The sequence below is a fragment of the Schistocerca americana genome, chromosome 1 (assembly GCF_021461395.2).
Source record: "Schistocerca americana isolate TAMUIC-IGC-003095 chromosome 1, iqSchAmer2.1, whole genome shotgun sequence".
Classification (NCBI taxonomy): domain Eukaryota; kingdom Metazoa; phylum Arthropoda; class Insecta; order Orthoptera; family Acrididae; genus Schistocerca; species Schistocerca americana.
Window position 1 is genome coordinate 664,662,442 of NC_060119.1, and position 25,030 is coordinate 664,687,471.

At 39.3% G+C, this 25,030-nt stretch overlaps 1 protein-coding gene across 1 annotated transcript in view; it reads right to left on the reverse strand.

Moving 5' to 3' along the window:
• Positions 1-24,756, reverse strand: part of LOC124608423 (polyribonucleotide nucleotidyltransferase 1, mitochondrial) — a 142,776-nt gene extending 118,020 nt beyond the window's left edge. Inside the window, exons 1-2 of the mRNA XM_047139984.1 lie at positions 24,545-24,756; positions 23,504-24,421 (exon numbers count right to left, since the gene is read on the reverse strand). Of these exons, the coding sequence (XP_046995940.1) occupies positions 23,504-24,421; positions 24,545-24,699 (1,073 nt within the window). The 5' untranslated portion in view covers positions 24,700-24,756. The remainder of the gene's footprint in view (positions 1-23,503; positions 24,422-24,544) is intronic.
• Positions 24,757-25,030: the final 274 nt, after the last annotated feature.

Consider the following 25,030-nt stretch of genomic DNA (forward strand, 5'->3'; position numbering starts at 1 on the left):
TTATACAAGAGAAAGAGTGTCACAAACTGAACACGTCGATAATGTTTTAGTACACCTCTGACTCTAGTGCAAACAATTATTTGATTTGACAATGACTGACAGAGTTGTTGGATGTCCTCCTGAAGGATATTGTGCCAAATTCTGTCCAACTGACATGCCAGATTGTCAAAATCCTGAGCTGGTTGGAGAGCCCTGCCCATTGCCAAGAATCTCCGACCTTGCTACCCAAGGTACAGCTTGTCAAGCCCAAAAACATCTAGTAGAAACTCTTGCTGTGTGAGAATGACCATTATCTTGCTAAAATGTAAACCCAGGATGGCTTGCCACGAAGGGCTACACAACAGGGCATAGAACATCACTGACATACTGCTGTTCTGCAAGGGCACTGTGGATGACAGCCAGAGGGGCCCTGCTATGGAAAGAGATGCATCCCAGACTGCCACCCTGGTTGCTGGGCCATATTGCAGGCAACAGTCAGGTTGGTATCCCATCACCGTCCACAGAATCTGTGGTTATCAGTGCTCAGTTCAAAGCAGTACTCATCACTGAAGACAATTCTACTTCAGTCTCTGCGAGCCCATGCTGGAGACGTGTCTGGAGATACCGTGGACAGGGGATGGATGCCAAACTAACTGTCACTGCCTTACAACCCAACATCCAGGAGTGGCGATCTGGGGTGCCATTTCCTTTTATAGCAGGACACACTTGGTTGTTGCCTGTAGCACCCTTACAACACAGCAGCATGTCGAGAATATTATAGCCCTATTTTGTGCCCTTCATGGCAAACTATCCTGGGCTTACATTTCAGCAAGATAATGTCTGCATGCACACAGCAAAAGTGCCTACTGCCTATCTTCATGTTTGCCAAACCCTGTCTCATCCAACAATGTAGCCGGATCTCTCCCCAATTGAGAATGTTTGGAGCATTATTGGCAGGCCCTCCAAGTCTCAGGATTTTGATGATCTAACATGCTGATTGGATAGAATTTGGCACGATATCCCTCACAAGGACATCCAAAAACTTATCAATCAATGCCAAGCTGAACAACTACTTGCATAAGAGCCAGATGTGAACCAGTGTGCTATTGATTTCCTCAATTTGTGAAGTTCTTTCTCTTGAAAAAATCATCCAATGTTTATTGAAATCATAATCATTTGTTTGTTTGTTTACATCACATCTACTGAGTTCCATCCCATTCAGATAATTCTTTTGTGGTGCATTTTTTTTTCTAAAAAAAAAAAAAAAAAAAAAAAAAAAAAAAAAAAAAAAAAAAAAAGGAGTATACAATTTTGTCTACAATTTAGATAATTGATCTACTTCTGACAAACATATTGCCTAATATATGTTGTTTCTTGTAATATGAATGCACAAGTATGTCACTTTTTACATACATGATTGTTATTTGTGCCTAATACTGAATCACTTATCACTTATACACTCCCTTTCACCTAAATAATATATATTTCACATACAAATCAGGATACTTGATTGTCTCATTTTACGTTACAACAGATGCACTGTTGCACTGTTACTGTTACACTCACTATTCCCACAGAGATCAAGTTACTTCTTACAAGGAATGCAGGTGCGACATTGCACAATCATATAATACTTCGGGCATTTGAGTTTTTTGTTTTAACTCGAGCGTGGATGATATGCAAACCTTAAATTTGTAATAACAAACCAAAATTTCACGCCGTAATCCTGTAAGTTGGTAAGCATGCTACAAACAGCATGCATAATGGCCTGTATGTGGCAGCATAGTGCAGATACGCACATACCGTCGCAGTATCAGTATAAAGACAGCCGCACCACTTGCGATTTGCACCAGAGAATAACAGTGTTCTGTTATTCGGTTTTTGCGTAGAGAAGACGTGAAACCTAATGAAATTCATCAACGAATGAAGGTTCAGTACAGTGATGCATATTTGTCACAGCAGCGAGTCTACAAATGGAGTAGGAAGTTCACAAAAGGTGTGACTTCAGTGGAAGATGCTACTCGTCCAGGTCAGGCACAACGAGATGTGACTCCACAGAACAGTGCAACAGCTGAAGCCATAGTGAAGGAAAACTGCCGAATGACAGTGAATGACATTGCAGCACGTTTACAGTTTAGTCATGGGTCAGCACACCACATTGTGCATGATGTGTTCCAGTTTCACAAAGTGTCTGCAAGATGGGTGCCACGGCAACTGACTCCTGAAATGAGAGAATGATGTGCTGATGCTTGTGAAGAACTTCTTCGGCACTTTGAACGAGAAGGTGATGGCTTCCTTGAAAGAATTGTTACTGGGGAAGAAACCTGGGTTCACTTCCACCAACCGGAAACAAAGAGAGCGAGCAAGGAATGGCGCCATTCCTCAACACCAAAACCAAAGAAGTTTCTAACAGAACCATCAGCAGGGAAGGTTATGCTGACTCTCTTTTGGGATGAAAAGGCGTCATTTTGGAGCATTACATGCCTAGAGGGACCACTGACACCAGTGCATCATACACAGATCTCCTAAAAAATCACCTGCGGCCTGCAATCAAATCAAAGCGATGTGGATGGTTGTCAGCAGGTGTCCTTTTGCAACATGACAATGCGACAATGCATGGCCCCACACACAACAGTTGCAACAATCACAGACCTGCATTTTGAGTGTCTTCCTCATCCACCATACTCACCAGACCTTGCCCCAAGTGATTTTCATATGTTTGGACCCCTCAAAGACGCAGTGGGAGGAAAGAAGTTCCGTTCTCATGAAGAGGTGTGCCACGAGGTGCATGAATGGTCGCGCGGAATACCAAAAGAATTTTTTTCTAAAGGTATATATGCACTTTGTAAGTGCTGGTGGACTTGCATTGAGCATTGGGGAGATTATGTTGAAAAGTGATACAGCTTTGTACCACTTCTGCACAATAAATAATATTTTTTTAAAAAATTTAAGGTTTTCATTTGACTCACCCTCATATGATTATCTTTATACAGCCTAGCATTTCTACGTACACATAGAGCTCAGGCCACATGCCATATAAACATCTGGGTAAATTACATATACCAGCAGTTTGCAACAAAATTGCCAGCTAATATGACATTGATGTTTTCTGCTATATTGTTCGTAGTCTCAACCTTATTACACTTATTCAATTTGCTTGTCTACAGTTAATGAACATATTGGGCTACTTCCTATAGACATGTGGGTTAATGTACAGTGTTTTCCATCACATGCAAATATAAGGATGTTACTGCCTATGTATGCGACTGTGTTCGTATTTTCCATAATTTTTCACTAGGTTCTGGTGTATATGTCATTCCTATATTGACTGCCAGTCAATGTATCATCCAATCAAATTGTACAAAAGCCACATGAGGCTTGTCATTATGAGCATGTACATTGTTTTGAAACGGTACTGTCCTTTACATATTCTTTATATATAACAAAAAAAATGGGAAAGTGGAGTCATACCAGCAGATTGGAAAACTGCTTCTATTCACCTTCCACATAAAAAGGGTGAAAAGACCAATCCAAACAACTATCAAGGCATTTCACTCCTACCAGTCACTTACAAAGTGCTCTCACATGCTCTTCTCACGAGATTAGAACAACAGACAGAACATATGATTGATGAACATCAGACAAGCTTCTGCCCACATCAATCCTGCACAGAACAGGTCTGGAACCTGAAGAAGATACTGCAACACTGGCAGTCGAACTGCACAATAGTCAGCTCCGTAGATTTCAAGAAAGCATACGACTCAGTTCATCGTGCCAGTCTGTTCAATACACTTTGTGAATATGGTGTAGATAACAAAACTACTTTATTAATTGAGCAGACTTTAACAGACACAACCTCAAAAGTAAAATTCATGGAAGAAGTTCCTGAACCTTTTCAAATTAGGACAGGAGTGGTGAGACAGGGTGATGGGTTGTCCCCACTCCTCTTTAACCTGGTACTGGACAAGATTATCAAGACACGGGAGAAAGAAAGACCTGGGATAAATATGGGAACAAAGGACAAACGAATCAACATTACATTAAATTAGATTAGTACTTGTTCCACAGATCATGAATACGACACTTCGTAATGATGCGGAACGTCTCAGGTTAATAAAAAGCATCTATACAAGATATTACATTACACAAAATATTACATGACACTTAATTTTTTTTTTTCGGGGGGGGGGGGGGGGGGGGGGGGATTACCCACTACTATATACAAAAATTCATCTAATGAGTAGAAGGAGTTGCCATTCAGATATTCTTTTAATTTCCTTTTAAATGTTATATTGCTATCTGTCAGACTTTTGATGCTATTAGGTAAGTGACCAAAGACTTTTGTGGCAGCATAATTTACCCCCTCCTGAGCCAAAGTTAGATTTAACCTTGAGTAGTGAATATCATCCTTTCTCCTAATGTCGTAGCCAAGTACACTGCTATTACTTTTGAATCCGTTCAGATTGTTAATAACAAATTTCATAAGTGAATATATATATTGTGAGGCTACAGTGAAGATCCCTAGCTCTTTAAATAAGTGTCTGCAGGATGATCTTGGATGAGCTCCAGAAATTATTCTGATTAAACGCTTTTGTGCAATGAACACTCTTTTATTCAATGATGAGTTACCCCAGAATATGAAGCCATACGAAAGCAGAGAAGGAAAATAGGCGTGGTAAGCTAATTTACTGGGATGTATATCGCCAAAATTTGCAATGACCCTAATAGCATAAGTAACTGAACTCAAACGTTTCAGCAGATCTTCAGTGTGTTTTTTCCAGTTCAACCTCTCACCAATGCATACACCTAGAAATTTGGAATATTCTATGTTAGCTACCGATTTCTGATCGAAGTCTATATTTATTAATGGTGTCATTCCATTTACTGTGTGGAACTGTACATACTGTGTTTTGTCAAAGTTTAATGAGAGCCCATTTGCAGAGACCCACTTAAAGATTTTCTGAAAAACATCATTTACAATTTCATCAGTTAATTCTTGTCTGCTGGGTGTGATAGCTATACTTGTATCATCGGCAAAAAGTACCAGCTTTGCATCTTCGTGAATATAGAATGGCTATTCATTAATATATATTAAGAAGAGTACCCAAGACTGAACCTTCCGGCACCCCATTCTTGATTGTTCCCCAGTTCGAGAAATCACCAGTTTTTTGCATATTATGTGAACTGCTTATTTCAACTTTCTGCACTCTTCCAGTTAGGTATGATTTAAACCATTTGAGCACTGTCCCATTCATACCACAGTACTTATCTAGAAGTATTCCATGATTTACACAATCAAAAGCCTTTGAGAGATCACAAAAAATCCCAACGGGTGACTTCCGGTTACTCAGAGCATTTAATATCTCATTAGTGAAAGTATATACAGGGTGTTACAAAAAGGTGCGGCCAAACTTTCAGGAAACATTCCTCACACACAAAGAAAGGAAATATGTTATGTGGACATGCGTCCGGAAACGCTTACTTTCCATGTTAGAGCTCATTTTATTACTTCTCTTCAAATCACATTAATCATGGAATGGAAACACACAGCAACAGAACATACCAGTGTGACTTCAAACACTTTCTTACAGGAAATGTTCAAAATGTCCTCCGTTAGCGAGGATACATGCATCCACCCTCCGTCGCATGGAATCCCTGATGTGCTGATGCAGCCCTGGAGAATGGCATATTGTATCACAGCCGTCCACAATACAAGCACGAAGAGTCTCTACATTTGATACCGGGATTGCATAGACAAGAGCTTTCAAATGCCCCCATAAATGAAAGTCAAGAGGGTTGAGGTCAGGAGAGCGTGGAGGCCATGGAATTGGTCCGCCTCTACCAATCCATTGGTCACCGAATCTGTTGTTGAGAAGCGTAGGAACACTTCGACTGAAATGTGCAGGAGCTCCATCGTGCATGAACCACATGTTGTGTCGTACTTGTAAAGGCACATGTTCTAGCAGCACTTGTAGAGTATCCTGTATGAAATCCTGATAACGTGCTCCATTGAGCGTAGGTGGAAGAAACTAAAATGAGCTCTAACATGGAAATTAAGTGTTTCCGGACACTTGTCCACATAACATCTTTTCTTTATTTGTGTGTGAGGAACGTTTCCTGAAAGTTTGGCCATGCCTTTTTGTAACACCCTGTATAGCATTTTCCATTGAAAAACCTTTCTGGAAACCAAACTGTCATTTTGTTAAAACTTTATTTTTACATAGGTGTGAAGATACTGTACAATACATTACTCTTTCAAGAATTTTGGATAAGGCAGTCAGAAGAGAGATTGGGCGGTAGTTGTTGACATCAGACGTATCCCCTTTTTTATGCAGTGGTTTAACAATGGGATACAACAGTCTATAGGGGAAAATACCCTGCTTCAGAGAGCTGCTTCTAATGAACATTTAGATCCTATTTTCTCTACAACATTTAAAAAATGATTATTCAAAACGTTTTCGACTTCCGGCTTGTTGTTTGTCAAGTTTCCATTCACTTTGAAGATAATGCCGTCATCCTGTACTCTTGGTTGCCCTGTCTCCCTTGTAATAATATTCCAAATTGTTTTGATTTAGTTATCAGAGGTATTAATCTCAGACATGATGCACATGCTTCTGGACTTTTTAATAATCTTTCTAATGTAGCACAGTAGTTTTTATAATACTTGGCTGTATCTGGGTCATTACTCTTTCTTGTTGTTAGATACAGTTCCTGTTATGGTTACAAGATATTTTTATTCCTTTAGTAAGTCAAGGTTTTTTTGCATGGTTTCTTATAATTAGATTTAACAACTTTCTTGGGGAAACAGTTTTCAAATTCTCTTACAAGTGTATCATGAAATAAGTTATATTTTAAGTTAGCATCAGGTTCCTTGTACACCTCATCCCAGTCTAATTGCTGAAGATTTTCCCTGAAATTTTTAATTGTTGAGTCATTAATTGAATGCACAACTTTGGAGGGTAGTTTTGAATTATTGAATGGAGCTATGTCATATACTGTAACTAGCTGACCACCATGATCAGAAAGGCCATTCTCCACAGGACAAGAATTTATGTTTTTAAACTTATCTTGGTCTATAAAAGTGTTATCTATCAATTTGCTGCTGTCCTTTACTACCCGAGTACGAAAATTAATGCCAGATGTCAAATTCAAAGAACCGAGCAAGACTTCCAGGTCATTCTTCCTGTTACACTCTTTCAGTGAATCAACACTGAAGTCTCCACAAATAATAATCTGTTTTCCCCATCTGACAGATAGCACAACAAGGCATCCCAGTTTTCCAGGAATAAATGAAAGTTTCCTGAAGGGGAACTATATAAAATGTCTTTCTTTTGTTGATGACCTATCAATAATTATGCAGACTCCCAAGGAAGCCAAACGTGCCATCAAGAAACTTCATAAGGTTGCCATAAAAACCAGACTCCAAATTTTTTATGAGAAAGCACAATTCATGGACTCCAAACATTCAAGTCTGAAACCACATGCAACAAAATATGGTGACATCAAACAAGTTAAGTACTTCAGGTACTTGGGTGAAATGATCAGCAACACTGGCAATGAAAAAGCAGCTCACAAAACACGAGCAGAAAAATTACGTAAAGCTTAAACAATGATCTGGAACACATACAATATGAAATCGCTATCCACCCAAGCCAAACTTCACCACTATCATATACTCACTCTTCCAGAAAAGATCTACGCAACTGAATCATCATTAACCATCAACGACATTGAGGAAATGGAAAGGCAAATACTCAGGAAAATATCTGGACTCAAGATTCAAGATGGTATCTGGATGCGTAAAAGCTCTGAAGAACTGTACTGAAGGACTGAACGTTTCACGTCAGTTGCATGGAAAAGGTAATTGAAATTCTCCGGACATTTAGCCAGAATGGACACCTCTAGAATGACCAAGAAAATATTCCTTATCATTGAAGGAACTCGCTAAACCAGGGCACCCTGGCTAACAGAAACCCAAAATGACCTCACGGAACACAGTATTGACCCACTAGAAGCCACAAGGACTGCATACAGACAGAAAATCAACTTTCGTAAGTTCACAACCAAAAACCTGACGGAAAAGAATCTGAAACTGAAAAACGCATGGACACGAGAAAGAGGACAGGTCCATAGTGAAAGGATGAGGAAGTTTTGGGAAGAAAAGAAGAACGAGAAAGCTAAGAAGACCAGTACTAATTAATGGTTCCGTGCTTAGAGGGTGAAACGAATAAATAAATAATAATTATTATTATTTTCATCCCACTGTCAATTGTGATCCTATGTTATCAACATATAATAGCTAGCTGAAGGTTGTGTAGGCCTGCTGTTTGCTTAAGTGATATATTATTTATTAGATATGAATAAATTGCATAAAGTTTACAAGAGTTGTTATCTACAAAACATTTATCACTGGACACTGTTGCTAAGGATGCTAATTTACACATTACAAGCCTCCAAACTGCTTGTGGCATCTTCTTACTAAAGGACAAATTACTATGGCATTCATGTCAATTTTATGCTTTCATATTTTTCTATACTTTATACTTTGGTTACTTGTACCCTGTTGCCTAATATAATAGATAATACAAACATTATTACTGGTACTTTCAAATATATTTAAATATATGCTACTGTGTGGCAAACAGGAAACTGACTTTTAAACGTACAAAGACTTCATATGTCTCTTGTTATCAAAATAGATACAGGCATTTTCCTCATTGTTCACTGATGCTACGCGTCATGGGTAATTCATTTTATAACCTGTGTTGATCATGCTTCAAATGTGGAGTCTATGAAATACAATATGAGCACACCAGATACAATATCCTTATATAATGAGTGAAAATTAGGTATAGTTTTCTGATGCTATGTCTCTAAAGTAACATAATGTGTTAATTGTGATGTCACCTTGCACGTGTGGAGATTATGTGATACAACGTTATTACACAGTGGATGCGATGAGCTCTTAGTCTTGTGTAAGAATTATGTAGTCTCAATTTATCTTTTAATATTATGATGCACTGCATCATAATACTTGTCCTTGATTTAAATATATTTTTAGGTGATTTTACATTAATGTTACTCGTGTACTTATTAGCGCACCACTATCATGTAAGGGCACTGCAGAGCACGTGTTCCTTTCCCACTGATCCTTCTCATTGACTTCCATACCATTGCTGATTGCAAACATTCTGGTCAAGACTGCTTTTTGGTATCTCTGACAATGTGCTGAGCTTTTGTGGAGAAATGCAAAAGCTTGCAAGGTTGGCAGCAGATGGGCTATATTAAAACTAAATGACAGTATATTAAAACTAAATGACATTCCTTGCTCTACCATAGGACTGGTCATATGTCCGATTTAACAAATGATTTTGGGGCAAAGACATCAGCAGCCCTGTGAATGACAACAGTTACAAGTTCTATCATGTCCTGGATGCCGGAATGATGTTGGAATCCAACCAGGTTGCTGTAAAGTGTCCAGGTGTCTTTGTTTAACTTTATTTAGGTGGCTTGGTTGCCATTTCTGATGTATCTGCAGCTGGATCCAAACAGAAAACACTCACTAGAGTGCAAATAATTTACCTCTTCTCAACGGACAGTACAGACTAGTGCAAAGTGACTAATTAATGGCTGTGGATGATCCATTTGCATGTTAAAACGTCATTTTTCCTGTAATGAGGAGGCAGAAGTAATTCAACAAGAGAAACCATTCACCTACTCTATCCCTGGAACAAGAGTGTATGTAGGTTTCCACTGGATGTGATGTGCAATGAAATCTCCAGGCAGGTAAAAAGTCTGAGGGAATTTGAGTACACGGTCCTCAAAGGCCTCATTATCTACATATTTGTGAGGTGGGAGATACAGAGCGCACACAGTTATTCTAAACGGCGATTTAACCTGAAAAGCTACGGCCTGAAGATGACTGGTAAGGTTAACAGATACAGAATGGCAAGTACTGTGGACAAATATTGCTGCTCCACTTTTGGCTCTATAACCATGTTTATTATCATTTGTGTGGATAGTGTAGCCTATAAACTCAGGGTTGTGAGGTCTGAAAGAAGTCCCTTGTATACATAGGCACAAGGGCATGTCCTTTGTTAAAAGCTTTATTCTTCGCCACGAGCTAAACCATCCAAAATTTCATTGCAGTATACGAACCATTAATCAGAGGGGGAGGGGAAGTGTCTATTTCACCCCGTCATTCTTCTTTGGTAACAGTGAGAATGCGACAAGTTGGAGAACATGCTCTAATGGTTATGTTTCATGGTCAAAATATTTTTTTGAAAATTTTAGTACTGTTGTGCAGTAAGGCATCAAGGGGCCAAAAATGGACACTTTAGTTACTGTGGCATCGTGAACCAAGGCAGGGAGGAGCAAACAGCCCTGGCAACAAGCTAGAAGCATGTCATTGGTGGATAGTTAGGAAGGAGTTTCCAATACCACATTTCTAAAGTAAGTAAGGAGTACGTATTAAATTTGATGCTGACACAGAGGAGAAGTGTAGTGACTAATCTTAAGTTGTGAATAAGGGATTGAAATATTTTCTGAACAAAGTAAAGGTTAAACATATTAAAAACTAAACAAAGGGAGCATCCCTCGGTAGGGGAAGGCTTAGAGGAAGCGAAGTTATGATCATCACTAACAACAGAAATGCTGTGGAGACACAGGTAGACTGTTGACAGTGACAGCTGCATGTTACGAGATAACGTATCTGTGGCAGCCACCGTTACTCTCATTAGCCTTTTTCTCAGCAAGTAGACTCAATTAGTTTTGATTCTTAACGTATAAGTGGGGCTGGGCACGAGTACGTATACAATTCCATTTCAGAGTCATTTCGAAGAGTTCATAGTAGTTTCTTTCTATTTATGAAGATAGTAACTGTTCTCGAAAGAACAGGTACCATTGATGACCATGCAGCTTCTCTAGAATAAATTATAATTAACTGAAACCCTCAGCTGCAGACAGGTATTGTTGATATACCTCGATGGGGACAGTTGAAAATGTGTGCCCCGACCAGGCCTCGAACCTGGGATCTCCTGCTTACATGGCAGATGCTCTATCCATCTGAGCCACCAAGGACACAGATGAATAGTGTGACTGCAGGGACTTATCCCTTGCACGCTCCCCAGGAGACCCACATTTCCAACTGCCCACAATCTACATATGTAACGTACCTAATAGATATTTGCCCATCCACTCTTTACTCGCACCCACTAAGGTGATGATTCCCATAAGAGTTCGGGCAACCTGTGCGCATTTGCACAGACATAGGTCAGTGGCCGGGTAGCCTTTAACTATATATGAAGATAGTAACTGTTCTCGAAATAACAGGTATCATTGATGACCAAGCAGCTTCTCTAGAATAAATGGTAATTAACTGAAACTCTCAGCTGCCGACAGTCGCGCTATTCATCTGTGTCCTCGGTGGCTCAGATGGATAGAGTGTCTGCTATGTAAGCAGGAGATCTCAGGTTAGAGTCCCGGTCGGGGCACACATTTTCAACTGTCTGCATCAAGGTATATCAACAATACCTGTTGGCAGTGGAGGGTTTCAATTAATTATCATTCTTTCTATTTGATAATATTGCACCAGATTTCATTGGATTTTGACTGTTTTTGAGCTTTTGTTGTGATGCAGACTGTTTGCATAAGATTGAGCAGCTATGTGCACCTAGCTTTCTGGTTAAATGTTGTCTTTGTAGCTTGGTAGTTGCCTTTGTAGCTTGGTATCGACCTCTGCTGGAACTGCTTAAGCATTACCTGAAGTTTTAGTGCATGAGCTTCAGCCAATATTTATTGCCTGTGGTTGCATAGTAGCAATGACTGACTACAGCTTCTCTAACAAGGAACATCATCAACTTTACCTCCTATTTTAAGAGAAAAAAGTGTACTTGTAGTACATGAACTACAGCAATTGATCCAACATGAAAATTTGGGCCATAATTCGAATAAAACATAGTTAAGATCTACTGAATGTACAGTGTTCAAACTTTTGTGCACACCGGTCATCACTCGGTCCACTCAATTGCACCTGCCTAATACCTAAGCACCAAGTCCTGTATCAGTATTGTGACTAAGAGACTCATCTTCGTAATATCGATGAACACGCAAGCAGCAGAACTTTGTTCATTAGGTCCAAGAGTGCAGTTTTTAAAGTGTAGGTGCCAGAGATCTCTTTGCTTTGCACACTTTTACACTGATTCACAAATGTGGTGTAAATCAATGAAATAAATGAGTATGTCATTGAAGAAGTAGCATAGAACAATGATTAATTGACATCACTGTTGTGCATTATTGTCTTTGGATTTTAAAAGTGACAGTGTTACAGTTAAATACATTTCCAGGAGTTGGGTTGTATTTCAACGTATTTGACACGATTAAATTATAAATTGAAAATTATTAACCTCATTTCATCATAATAATTCTTCAGCTTAGCTTATTCATATATGCACACTGAAAATAATATTGACAATATGTGTGTGAGGCTGACATTTACGTACTCTTTTCACTTGAAACAATGTGTTCTCAAATAAGATTTCAAAACATATCGGGCAGATGTGACCCCTAACCCCTCCTCTTCCCTCGCCCTCAACCTCCTGTGAATAAGAGGCAGCTAGTTGTCTATCACTCCACTGTACATGTACTTCATACTTGGGCACTGGGTGGCTATAACTGGACAGAACAGATGACAACTAGCGTTCGCATAAGTTTAAAAGCTACACGTTCACAAGGCCATAACCACATACTATCAGAATAATGGTTTAATTCTTGGGCTGATACCTTGCTAGTGTCCTGTTTTCTGCCTAAAATATGAGGTCAAGTTGGTGATGCTTCCTTGTTAGTGTGGTGTAAAGAATGTCATGAGAACAGGAGGTATATGGAATTCTCTTAGTCACTTCAATTTTTTGAATTTTCTTTTTTCTGGAAACACTTGGCAATTTCTGCTCCAAGCAGTTTGGTTACTGGAACACTTTACACATAAGTCTGGTATTGAGCTACTCAGTGGGAGTCTTCTCACATTTGTCACTTGTTGCCTTGCCATTACATCCTACTTGATGTGACCATACGTGAAACTTAAAGCATTAGCGCTTTTCTACTGCTACAACATACTGGCCAAAATTCGTAGAGTTTAGAAATGTGGTCACATGGTGAGATTTAGCAGTTTCAACCAAAAGCATTCCATTTTAAAGTTGTTTGATTGACTTTAGAATTCCAACAAGACTTTCAAATTTTTTGTTGATGTAGACAGGGGAAACCTTCTTGAAAGACTCTACACTTCTCTCTTTATCACAACAAAAAACATTCTGATACCAATGTGCCCAGCTATAAACATCAAGGTTCAATTTCCTTAATGCAATTCTAGGGAGAATATACAGTAGAGTCCTCTCAGCTGTGTAGGTATTGCTGATCTCTAATGGCTCTCCATACCATTTAGAGATTTGGTTTTGTGTTTGTGAGGTTCCATGGTATCCCCGCCAGCACCTAGGGATGTACACAGTCCATCCAGGCAAAACCCCGCTTGCCTGAGTCAAACCTACATAACTGAGGTTTGTCAGGTTCCCCAGACATTGGCCTATACCACTTTTTCCCCTACAGTGAAGAACACATAATAACAGCAATGACCTCTCTGATCATTCCCCTTTAAAACCAGTTACAAAAATGTTATGTTCAACATATCACATTCTTTGATAAATGGAATTGCACAGTAATCTGAAGCTTCTTTATTGCTTATGATGCCCAATCAATCCACACACAAAATTCCATAGCCCTGAAGTTTTACTATTATTGTTTTGATGCAGTCTCAGAGCCTCCAATAAAATACCCAAAATCTCATCACAATTTCAATTCATTGGTTGACAACACCACTCACTGCAGTTTGTTTGTGTGCTTCCCAAAGCCACACAAGCCAATGTGCGTGTACTCACTATGTGTAGGTTCACCGGCACCCTCAGTGTTACCTTTATTCATTTGCTACCATATCTTATGGACTAAAAGATGCACTTTTTCCTTCGAAATGTTGTCTTTAAAATTCAGGTTAATCTTATACATGAAATTAACATAAAAATGTCCAGTGTTGGATTTCAAATTCCTGACACTCTTAAAAATGGCCATATATTCGATGCCGTGGGAAAGGATTTCTGTCTGCCAACACTGGATTCAAATGACAGCAGCAATGCAGCAATAAACAAACAAGAGCTATGGGGGTTCACAGGGTTGCAAATACTGTCTCCCTTCCACCCTGTCATAACAAACGCAGAACATTGTCTGGGCTATGACACATTATTGTAGTCTACAGCGCCAGTGAATATGAACTGAGAGTAATTTTTGTTATCGGTAACAATACAACATTTTTGGTGATAGGCAGTTTTGTAATGGAAAAGGCCTATAAATTCAAATAATAGCATATGCAGCAGAACATGGAAACAGAGCAACTAAGTGGCATTTTGGACCTCAACCAACAGAGAAAAACCATTCCCGATTGGCGGGCTAGTAAAGAAATGAGAAAGACTAAATGTGCAAGTAGAGGTTGAATGCAGAACAGCCAAAAATATAGTGAAATGGATTCAAGGACACTGTCAAAATGCCACTGGAATTAATTAAAAAAAATAACTCAAATACATGCTCGTAAGCTAGCACTACAATGGAACTTAAAAGACTTTGAGGGTGGAGCTGGTTGGTGCTACAGGTTTATGAAGCGTCATGGACTTAGCATGCGAACCAAAACTAAAATATCTCAGAATATGCCACAAAAGTATGAAGAGAAAATATTATCTTCCCATCAGTTTATTACTCAACATCAAAAGAAAGCCAGCGTGGTACTAAGCCAAACAGTGAATATGGCAGAAACTCCTATGATATTTGATATGCAGAGTAACAGAAAAGTTGCCATGAAAGGTGCTAAAACTGTAGCTATAAAAACAAGTGGACATGAAAAAATGCTCTACACTGTTGTCCTTTCATGTTGTGCTGATGGTACTAAACTTAAACCTACGATCATTTTCAAATGCAAAACAATGCCGAAACTTTCTGAAATACCACTCAGGTGTTGTTCACATACATGACAAGGGTTGGAAAGACACGGCTAGTATGAAATTATGGATTAGCAGGGAGTGAGAGAGAAGGGAAGGTACTTTATCCAAGAAGAGTTCTCTTCTTATGCTAGATCAGTTTAGTAGTCATTTAAAAAATTCTGTAAAAGAGAAGTTGAGACAGGGAAATACAGAGCTTGCTGTTATTCTGGGAGGACTTAGTTCATAATTTAATCTCTTGATGTCTTGATAAATAAACCATTTAAAGTGCATATGAGAAAGGAATGGAACAAATAGATGACAAATTCAAGCTGAAAGGAGCTTTAAAACAACCTGCAATCAAACAAGTGTGTCAGTGGATAAAACAGTCATGGTCTGCACTTAGAGGAAACATTATTGTTAAATCTTTCAAGAAGTGCAGCATAAGTAACTCTCTCAATGGTAGTGAAGACCATATGAAGAGGACAATAGTGTCAATGAAGAGGAAGGAGAAGAAGAAGAAGAAGAAGAAGAAGAAGAAGGAGAGTTCACATGACAGTTATCATGGATTTTAAAGGTCAGTCCGATTGTCTTAACTAAGAATTTTTTTTAGTCTGTCTTCGTAATCCAACAATAAAAATGGTAAATATATATACACTTTTTAAATTGCTTGAAAATTAAGGCACATCTTACAGTTCGTAGCGTCTTAAAGTCCGTAAAGTGGGGTAACCAAAATTTCTGCTGAGCTTTAGTTACCCTCAGTGGCCTGCCTTAAATGCTGATACTATGTTTCTTGGATTCTCTCTCTCTCTCTCTCTCTCTCTCTCTCTCTCTCTCTCTCCCCTTTAGCTTTACAGAACATACTACATCATTAAGTACTTCCGCTTTATTGTTAAGAAAATAAATAAATAACTAGCCCATTACACAACCAATATTACGGCATACCAATAAAATTAAATATACACATATTGCTGCTCTGTAGTAACACATCAAACACACATGTACATTGAAAAAAGGATTATTCAATTTGCTAATGCAACAGTGCTAATATATTAATCAAAATGCTGCCCATTTCATTCACAGCTGGGTATTGGGTGACATCGAATTTAATTTTACTTTTTTCAATTTATAGCAGTGGTACAGATGCAATTCTGAATTAATTCTTTTCATGTCAGTGAAACATGAGCATTGGTTTGTACACCACAATGCTTAGCATAGTCCTACCAGAGGTGATATGTCCCTGTCTTCCTCACACCTTGCAACTGAGTTACTCAACAAGTTATAGAGGAACTACAGTTTAACATGGATTCTGAACCACAGCATAAATTAGCATATTTCACATTAACAAACCACTACCAGAGGCGTATCACTTGTCTTACAGGCAAGTACATTATGTTATTCAACTCTTCTGGTAGTGTTTGTTTCAAACGTCAAAGTTAAACTTTTTTCCACAGAATTTCATTGCTGGTACTAGTGTAATATATGTCACAATCATCGAAATAAAAATGAAGTATTTATTTCTTTTTCTTTTCTTTTTTTCAAAGGAGCATCCATTAGAAGCTAAGAAGAACTGCCTGGATGAACAAAAATTAATTATGTTGCTGGAAGTCACTAAATACTTAGAAAAAAATATTAATACAACCAACTGCCTGCTAGGTACTAAAAGTATGAGAGAGAAAGCAGTGAACCACTGTGGTTCCGAATTTCAGATGTGCATAGAGTGGTAGCACTGTAGGAAAGATTATGTGGCTTTCATTGCAAATAGATACACCTGCCACTATCCCAAAATATATGGGTGATGCACTGGTAGAAAGCCCAATAAATAATCTATGATAGCACATTCACAACAAGTACGGTAGCTGTACACACTGATGGGAAGTCATGGCACCGGAAATATTTGCTGATGACACTGTGTGTGGCTTAATGTGGATGCTGCTAGGTGGTGATATTGTCACACTGTAAGCAGAATCTAGTCCAAATACAAAAGCAGTGTCTGTAATAAAGTACAACACTGAACCCTGAAATAACATTTATTATGAACATTGACGTACAGCCTCAACGGAAGTGGAGGGAGAGTGTTGCTATTCATACAAACATTACAAACATCAGAAATTTTGAGAACCTTCAAGCAGTGATAAATATTAAATAACAAATAATTGCAAGTGGTGCTGTTAGAACTGGTGTCCAACATCATGCCATACAATGTTAATTTCTACATCACACTGTGTGCAACACAGCTCACAGCACTGCTTCTTTTCCAGGAGAAATAGGGACCCTTTGTTTCAGAAGGTCTCACTGGAACCAACAGCACCCTGGATCTAGATCTTGTCAATGTTCATCATATGGCAGCACTGGAGGATCGTCATTTTCTGGTCATGTTGTCACATCCTCTTCACTATAACGAACATCAAAGGTAGCCCCTCCCATCAAAGCTTTGCAACCATCAAATGGATCTTCAGTTCCCTTGAACAAGAAGCCCTCTTCCTCAATCTGTGCCTCAGGACAGTAATAAGGCTTCACACTGAGGACTTGGATGACATCTCTGTACTTTTTTCTTCTTGATGAATGGTAATAATCCTCTACTTCATATGTGAGGTCCCACAGGCCCGGAAGGATAGAATACAGTCCAAAGAAGCACTTTAGTTCCCTTTTCGATAGTCCCACTTTCCACCATCATAAAAATCCACATCAACTCTCCCGGGCTGTCTCTCACTGATTAGTGCCTAACATTATACAACTCTCAGTCTTCCTCCTGGGCATTCAGCATCCATTTGCGAGCCAAATGTCTTGCCTCTTCAGTCTTAGTGATAATATGTTTCATGCAGTCATCCTGAGCATTGTCATGTTGAAATAGGAAAAGTATATCTATTGTTGGTTTGGTATAATGACTATGGAGCAGAAAGAAAGGTGTGAGATCTGTAATGCCTTGCTTTACTGTGCTGTATGCGAATGTCATTATGGGCAGTACTGTCTGCCATTCTCTCCGTTCAACATCAATGTACATCGAGAGCATATCACCTTACTTCTGATACTAGTCTCGATTGGAAAACTTTTCAACAAGCACAGATGGTCATGTTGGATGTTCTGTTCTTCAAAATGACATCATCTACAACAAACCTTGCAACTTTCAGAGGTTCTGCAATCTGTAGAGCTCTGGTGACAGCTTAGCAGGTGAGGAAGTCAGTGCATATTATAATCCATCAGTTCCCAACTGTCAACTTCAGGAACCTCCACAAGACGCAGATTCCAATTCAGTGTAATGGTGCTGCTGCTGGTGGAATTGTTGCCATATGTCCTGGAGCTAACTGTGGCACATATTACTGTTGTTGGTATTTCTAATAGTGGCTCACATAGCATCTAATGGATCAAAAGGGACCTGGCCACTGATACCTGTGTCTGATTCTATCTAGAGTCTTCATGAACTCATATGGCCAGATGTTGGCTCACTGTGTAAAAACTTCAGGATAGCTGTCCAAGGGTAAGCTGGTATGATAAGCTTCCATTTCTATCTCACTGGATCATAGTTCCTCATACAAAATGTTCTGTTTATTAACTGGAATTCTTTGACCAGTCCCTCCTCCTTCAAGGCCTCTATGGTTTTTATCAATGGCAGACATTCTCTTCATTCAGAAGCAATGTCATTTAATGTAACAATGACAGATTCCATCCATGCTGCTGCGTTCTTCCACAGGATTCCTTGAAAGGCAGTGGGCACTCTTGTGTTTGCTTCCATTTTTATTTACCAATAATATTTCTGAAGCCTCGGCGCCCATCTAGCCAATCGACCCAATGGATCCTTTAGGCTACTCGTCCAGCACAATGGTAAATATTTGCTTAAATAAATACAGTAGGAACTTGTTAAGGGCCCAAATAATTGCAAGGCACTCTTTCTTGGTTGCAAAATAGTTCATCTCGGACTTGGAGAGTACTCTGAAAGCATGAATTGTCACATTTTCAGTACCCTCCTGAATTTGTATTTTAACTGCATCCATCCATAACTACTAGCATCAGTGTGAAGTTCTGTCTCTACATTATTGTCATGCAGTGCTCGGCTGGAGATGATGATGTGCCTCTTTCTCTTGCTCCAGGAAAATTTGACATCTCCCTGCAGAAGCTGTTGCAATGGATGTGCCTTGATACAAAAATCTTTAAGGCACCAGTAGTACCAGCATTCTGAAAAAACTTCTCAAGTCATGAATGTGCCAAGGAGTTGGAGAATCTGTGACTGCTCTTATTTTCTCAGGGTTGGAGTGGAATTCATTGCCATTCACTAGCAGCCTCTGATTTTTATTTCTTGGGCAGCGAACAGGCACTTTTCCAGACTCAGGCAGAGGCGTGCAGTCTGAACACAGCTGTCATGCAGCTTATTCTTCAAATGGCCTTGAAAAAACAAGAATGTCGAAAAGGTGGCAAAGAAAAATCACATATGTAAGGTGTCAAAATACATCGTACATCAAATGCTCGAAGTAGCTACATGTTACATACTCCAAACAGCATAAATTTGAAATAGAAGCCATCACAAGTTATGAAGGCAGTCTCTTTGCCAGTCAAGTGTGTCATCCTCGATTTGCCAGTAGCCTGCCTGCACGTCCATAATTGAATACTCTGCTCCTATCAAGCAGTCTAAGACAGGTCTGGCCAAACAGCACTCAGCAAGAGCAAGTGCTCCAGCCGGACTCCTGCCTCATATTCCAAACACAATGGCAAATGGGGCAGAAGGGTGAGGAAGAAGAGGAAAACGGAGGTTGGAGCTGGATGGCACTAGCGCAAATCAGTCATCTTTTCAGATGTCAAACAGTTTACTGATACTACTACTTGATTTAAAATATATTTATGTTCTGCATTAGGAATATATGGCATCCACACACCTGCCCAAAAAAGATAAAGTGGAGATGTTGCATTGTACAGTGCCAAACAGGAATTGCAGTACCATTTGAGGGCCATGCAAAGTACTTAATATGCCATCGTATTAAGAGCTGAAAAAAATATTCACTGGAACAATATTACACCACCACCTGCCAAGGACGATATGCTTTTGTCTTCTGAGAGATGACAGTGAGTGCTGGCTGAACTGAAGGCAACCAATAAGGAAAAAACTGAGTTAAGGATAAGTAGAGTGGCGACAAAATCTTTTATGGTCAACATCACAAATTATTTGAATCCATTAAAAGTCTTAATGCAAGGAGAGAATCATTTGGTAACAAATATGGTGGACAAGATTCATGCTAGCAAACAAAAATTAAATTCTATGGAAGAATCAGCTTCAAGTTCAAGACATGGAGAACATTTATCTGAATTTAAGGTTGTCATTTGCGGAGAACACAAGAATGACTACATTCCAGTAATTGAAATATTTCATCATGAGTTCTCAAAGAGATTCCCAGACTTTGTACGACTGAAGACAGATTTTGATTTGTCAGACCATTCTCGCATTTGGCTACCAATGTATCTCATAACTTCCAACTCAATCTCATACAGCTCAAATACCTGTTTGTCCAACCCAGGTATTTGCAGGGACTTTTATAAACTATCACCTCACAAGCAATATCGTTGATGGCACAAACGAGCTGCTAAAGTTAGTTAAATGTTTGACTCAAGACATGTGTGAACATTTTCTTTATGTTATGAAATTGACACAGTTTGGCCAACATTCAGGTTTAATAGATTTCAAACTATGTGACTATGTCCTTGACAGTATCACAAACAATAGTTCCTGCTCTGGCAGATAATTAAAAAGCTGAAAATAAGCACATGATAAAATCCTGCATATAAAAGGATGCTGCAATATTTGCCCCTTACAAGTAGTCGCACTGTGTTACAAATATGCCTCCTTAAGTTTCCAATGTGTATATAGGCTTTGGCATACAGCCATCTCAGTCACACACCTTCTCATATTAGTGCAGTGGTGGGGGAAGCTGGAACACTGACCAGCCTCGGCTGTGTGTGCAAAATACAAGTGTGCTAAGGAAGCACAAAACTTGGTCAGGCCAGGTCTAGGGTGTCATCATTGCACAGCAATGGACAGAAATATTTTTATATGATTCTGTTTAGTCGTTGAAGCAGCAGCAAAACACACACACACACACACACACACACACACACACACGGCTGTGTGCATGGTCTTGGTCTCTCTCTCTCTCTCTCTCTCTCTCTTTCACCCACCTCCCTCTCCCTCCTGCCCCTTCCATGCACATGTATGATGCCACACACCATATCATTATTAGGTTATGAAATGAAGCCAATTATGCCTTTATTTATGTATTGAAACTTTTATTTAATTGAAAGATGAGAAAGCAGTTAAAACAGCTAAGTTTGTTAGCTGTACTGTAGTAATAATGCCATGAGCTGTGTTGCCTGCAATGTGGCATAGTGTTAAGCATCACTGGCTGGTGTGCCACGGGCCACCGGTTCAAACCTGACACTCACAATTATTTGTCATTTGGTATTTATCAGTTCTGGGAAATTTCTTATATTTATAATGTTCGTATGTTCTGGAATGTTTGATGTTGGTGCTGCTCTCTCCTTCCAGGAATTCACTTCTGTTCTGGCTGTACATTGCTGTTTCTAAAAAATGTGCTTTCAGTGCTAAGTGCTGCACTTCACTGATGACCCACTTTCAGATTTGGACTTGATTCGGGTTATGGTGTGACACTGATTGGTAGAAATGCTGGCTACTTCAAAACATCTTTATCACTATGGCTCCAGTTAGGTACTGTAAAAACTGTCGCCTACACAGACAGCAACGGGCATACAAGCAGTACATTGTTTCTATGGTCCATATTTTCAGAAGACCAGTCAGTTCAAAAACAGCAGTAAATCAGCTGCACCTCATGCATCCTTCAGTGTTTTTTGAAGATGCTGATCAGGACCCGATGAAAGGATCTGACTGAGTCACCAAATACAATGACATGATGCGTGTGACAATGGCACAGACCAGTAGTGGTCCGAGAATGATGAAGATAAGCTCAATAGCTGGGATAAATTCCAGGGTGATCTGAAGATGATGGTTGGTGACATCAGCAGCAAGTCTGCTTAGTGGAAGAAGAATTGAAGAACAGGGCCTAACATTATTGAGAAAGGACATGGTCCTATATACACAATGTTTTGGCTCTGTCCTCTAAATGTAGAAAAATGTACATGAATGTAGATGAGTAGGAAAAACAATCCTGTAACATTTGAATACAGCATTAGCAGTGTGCTGCTTGACCCAGTCACATCAGTTAAATATCTAAGCTTCATGTTGCAAAGCAATACAAATTGGAAAGAACACATAAGGAAGGCAAATGGTTGATTTTGGTTTATTGGGAGAATTTTAAGAAACTGTAGCACAGGCGAGCTAATGGAGACCACATTACAGAACACTAGTGCGACCCATTCTTGGCTACTGCTCAAATGTTTGAGATCCCTACCAGGTCAGATTAAAGGAAGACATCAAAGCAATTCTGGGATGTGCTGCTAGAATTGTTACCAATAGGTCTGATCAATGCATCATGAACTCAAATGGATACAATGTACCTTCTGCCATGCACCATATGATGGCCTGTGGATTATGCATGTCCCCGCAAGTGTGAAATTTCATTAAGAATAATAAAAGTACATTTCATTTTTGGCAAAACCTCATTTCTGTGTATGAATTGTGTTACAAATATACATCACAGTTCAATTTTCCAGCAGAACTATACATTTAATTTCTTGTCTTTAATTAGGCCTACTTGGAAAGACTGTTGATTGAATCCTTTCATTGCCTTTTTTAGGAGTGTAGGACATTAATGTATTAGGCCTATTATTTTAGTTAACATCATAATCAGAATTAACAACTTGAAAAAATGTTTTCCCATGTCATATTCCAACATGGGGCGGCAGTGTGGGTAATGTGTGGCCACTGGTGTTTTGACATGGGGCCTATATGTACCTGTAGTAAAAGAAGCAAATGATCATCTTGTATTTTTATTTATGAAACAGATTTTCAGAAACGCTCTTGGATTGTATACACGATCACAAATATCTGACCTCTCAGCAGATTATTCCAACTGGCAAGCTCTTTATCATTCCAAGCAAATTCAAGAGACATGCGATAGTACATCAATCCTCCTTCCTTTGAACAAAATAATTTCTCACTGGGCACTTAGTGATAACAAGCAGCACATTCCCACTGTTTCTCTGATAACCTTTCGTGGGACACATACATCTCAATTGGGGTGAAAAGGTTTAGCAGTCCATAAATTTTCAGAACCAATCGCCTTCTGTTATTAAATACTACAAAGAAAGCTATCAGAAATGATAACAGCACTCAGTTTCTTCAATTATCGTTTCATAATTATCAACTTGGTGTAGTGTATTCAGAAAATTCTGATACAATTAATACAGTACCTATTACCCCACTAATGATTCAACACCAGCAAAATTTTAATTGTAGGAGAGTCAGAATAGTTACAGATAACATATGGAGTTATTAGTGTTCAATGCAAAGAAAAACTAAACAGCCTAATGCTAGAGTCAGAACATAAGTTCATTACCTTACATTTTCCTCAAAGACCATTGTTCGGAAGATGTCTTTGCAAATCCTACTGTAGCAGTCATTCACTACCACCATGTCAACAGTTTCACCATACGTTGTTCTCATTTTCTCAGCGACATCAGTCCGTACATCACTTACAGCAGTATCACGTGATATCTTGTCATGGGTATAATCTCTAAATATTTCTCTCAATCGCATTTCACTGCAACTTCTTACAGCTTCGACAATATCATCTGGGTGATCTCCTGGAGGGGTAAAATCTCGTTTTGCCTTTCCATAGTGCTTCTGCAATTGCAAAATTCCTTGAATTACAGCCTGGCATTCACGAACACCCAGTTTTATGGCTTTCAGTAAATCTTGCTGCAAAATGTTATCCGCTGCTGCCTCCATCATCACTACAAGATTATGCCTCGCAGCTGTCACTACTAGGTTTAATGTGCTCATGGACAGTTCACGGCGAGTAGGATTAACAATCAACTCGTTGTCCACCAACCCAATTCTAACGGCACCAACGGGCCCATTCCATGGTATGTCCGAAAGGCAGAGTGCTGCTGAGGCACCATTAATGCTTGCTATGTCTGGGTCATTAACACCATCAACAGCCAGAAGATTGCACACAATCTGAGTTTCATACGAAAAACCTTCTGGAAAGAGAGGTCTCAGAGATCTATCAATGAGGCGACCAGTCAAAATTTCCCTCTCAGTTGGTCCCAATTCTCTCCGCATGAAATTTGTGGGGATTCGTCCAGCGGCTGCAGCCTTCTGTCTGTAATCGACGGTTAGAGGTACAAAATTCGTAGACGTTGCTTTCGATTTGCTTACTGCTGTTACCAAAACTGAAGTGTCGCCCAACTGAGATAGCGCGCATCCGTCGGTTAATCTCGCATACTGTCCTGTTGACAGAACAATCTTGCGCCTGAAAACATATGGACAATAAATGAAAAATAATTTTCTGCATAAATAAAGTTTCAGTTGCGGTTTGTTACCGATATGTAGGCTTATTCTGCAAGTGCCATATAGTATTTTCGTTTTAGTTTACCCATTTGAAAACTGAGCTTCAATCTCTGGAATACGTGCATTAGCTTTCTCGGAAAAGTATTTCACATTTTGTGATAATATGTACTTCTGTTCTGTGGTAACGAATTCATACAAATTCCGCACGCCTCTCACATATCCCCACCAACATGTAGCCATCACTGCCCACCACCCAGACAGCAAAAATGTAAACAATAAACACACATGTTAACTACGTCAAAGATAGCTCAAAGAGGTTAGAAGGATCTTTGGTTAGCAACGAAATAAGCAACGCTTTTTTTCCGATCGCTTTCAAGAATATTGAGAAAGGGTGATTAATTATTAACAGTTCGACTCTAAACTGTGTTGTCCGCAGTGAAAACTTTTGTGCTTCGTGCGGCGGTCGGCACCTATTCCATCAGGTGTTTTGTATAACTGCTATCAACTTTTTTAATGTAATCTACTGGATATTTTAAGTAGTTAGTAACAAGTGTCAAAGCATCGTCGCAGG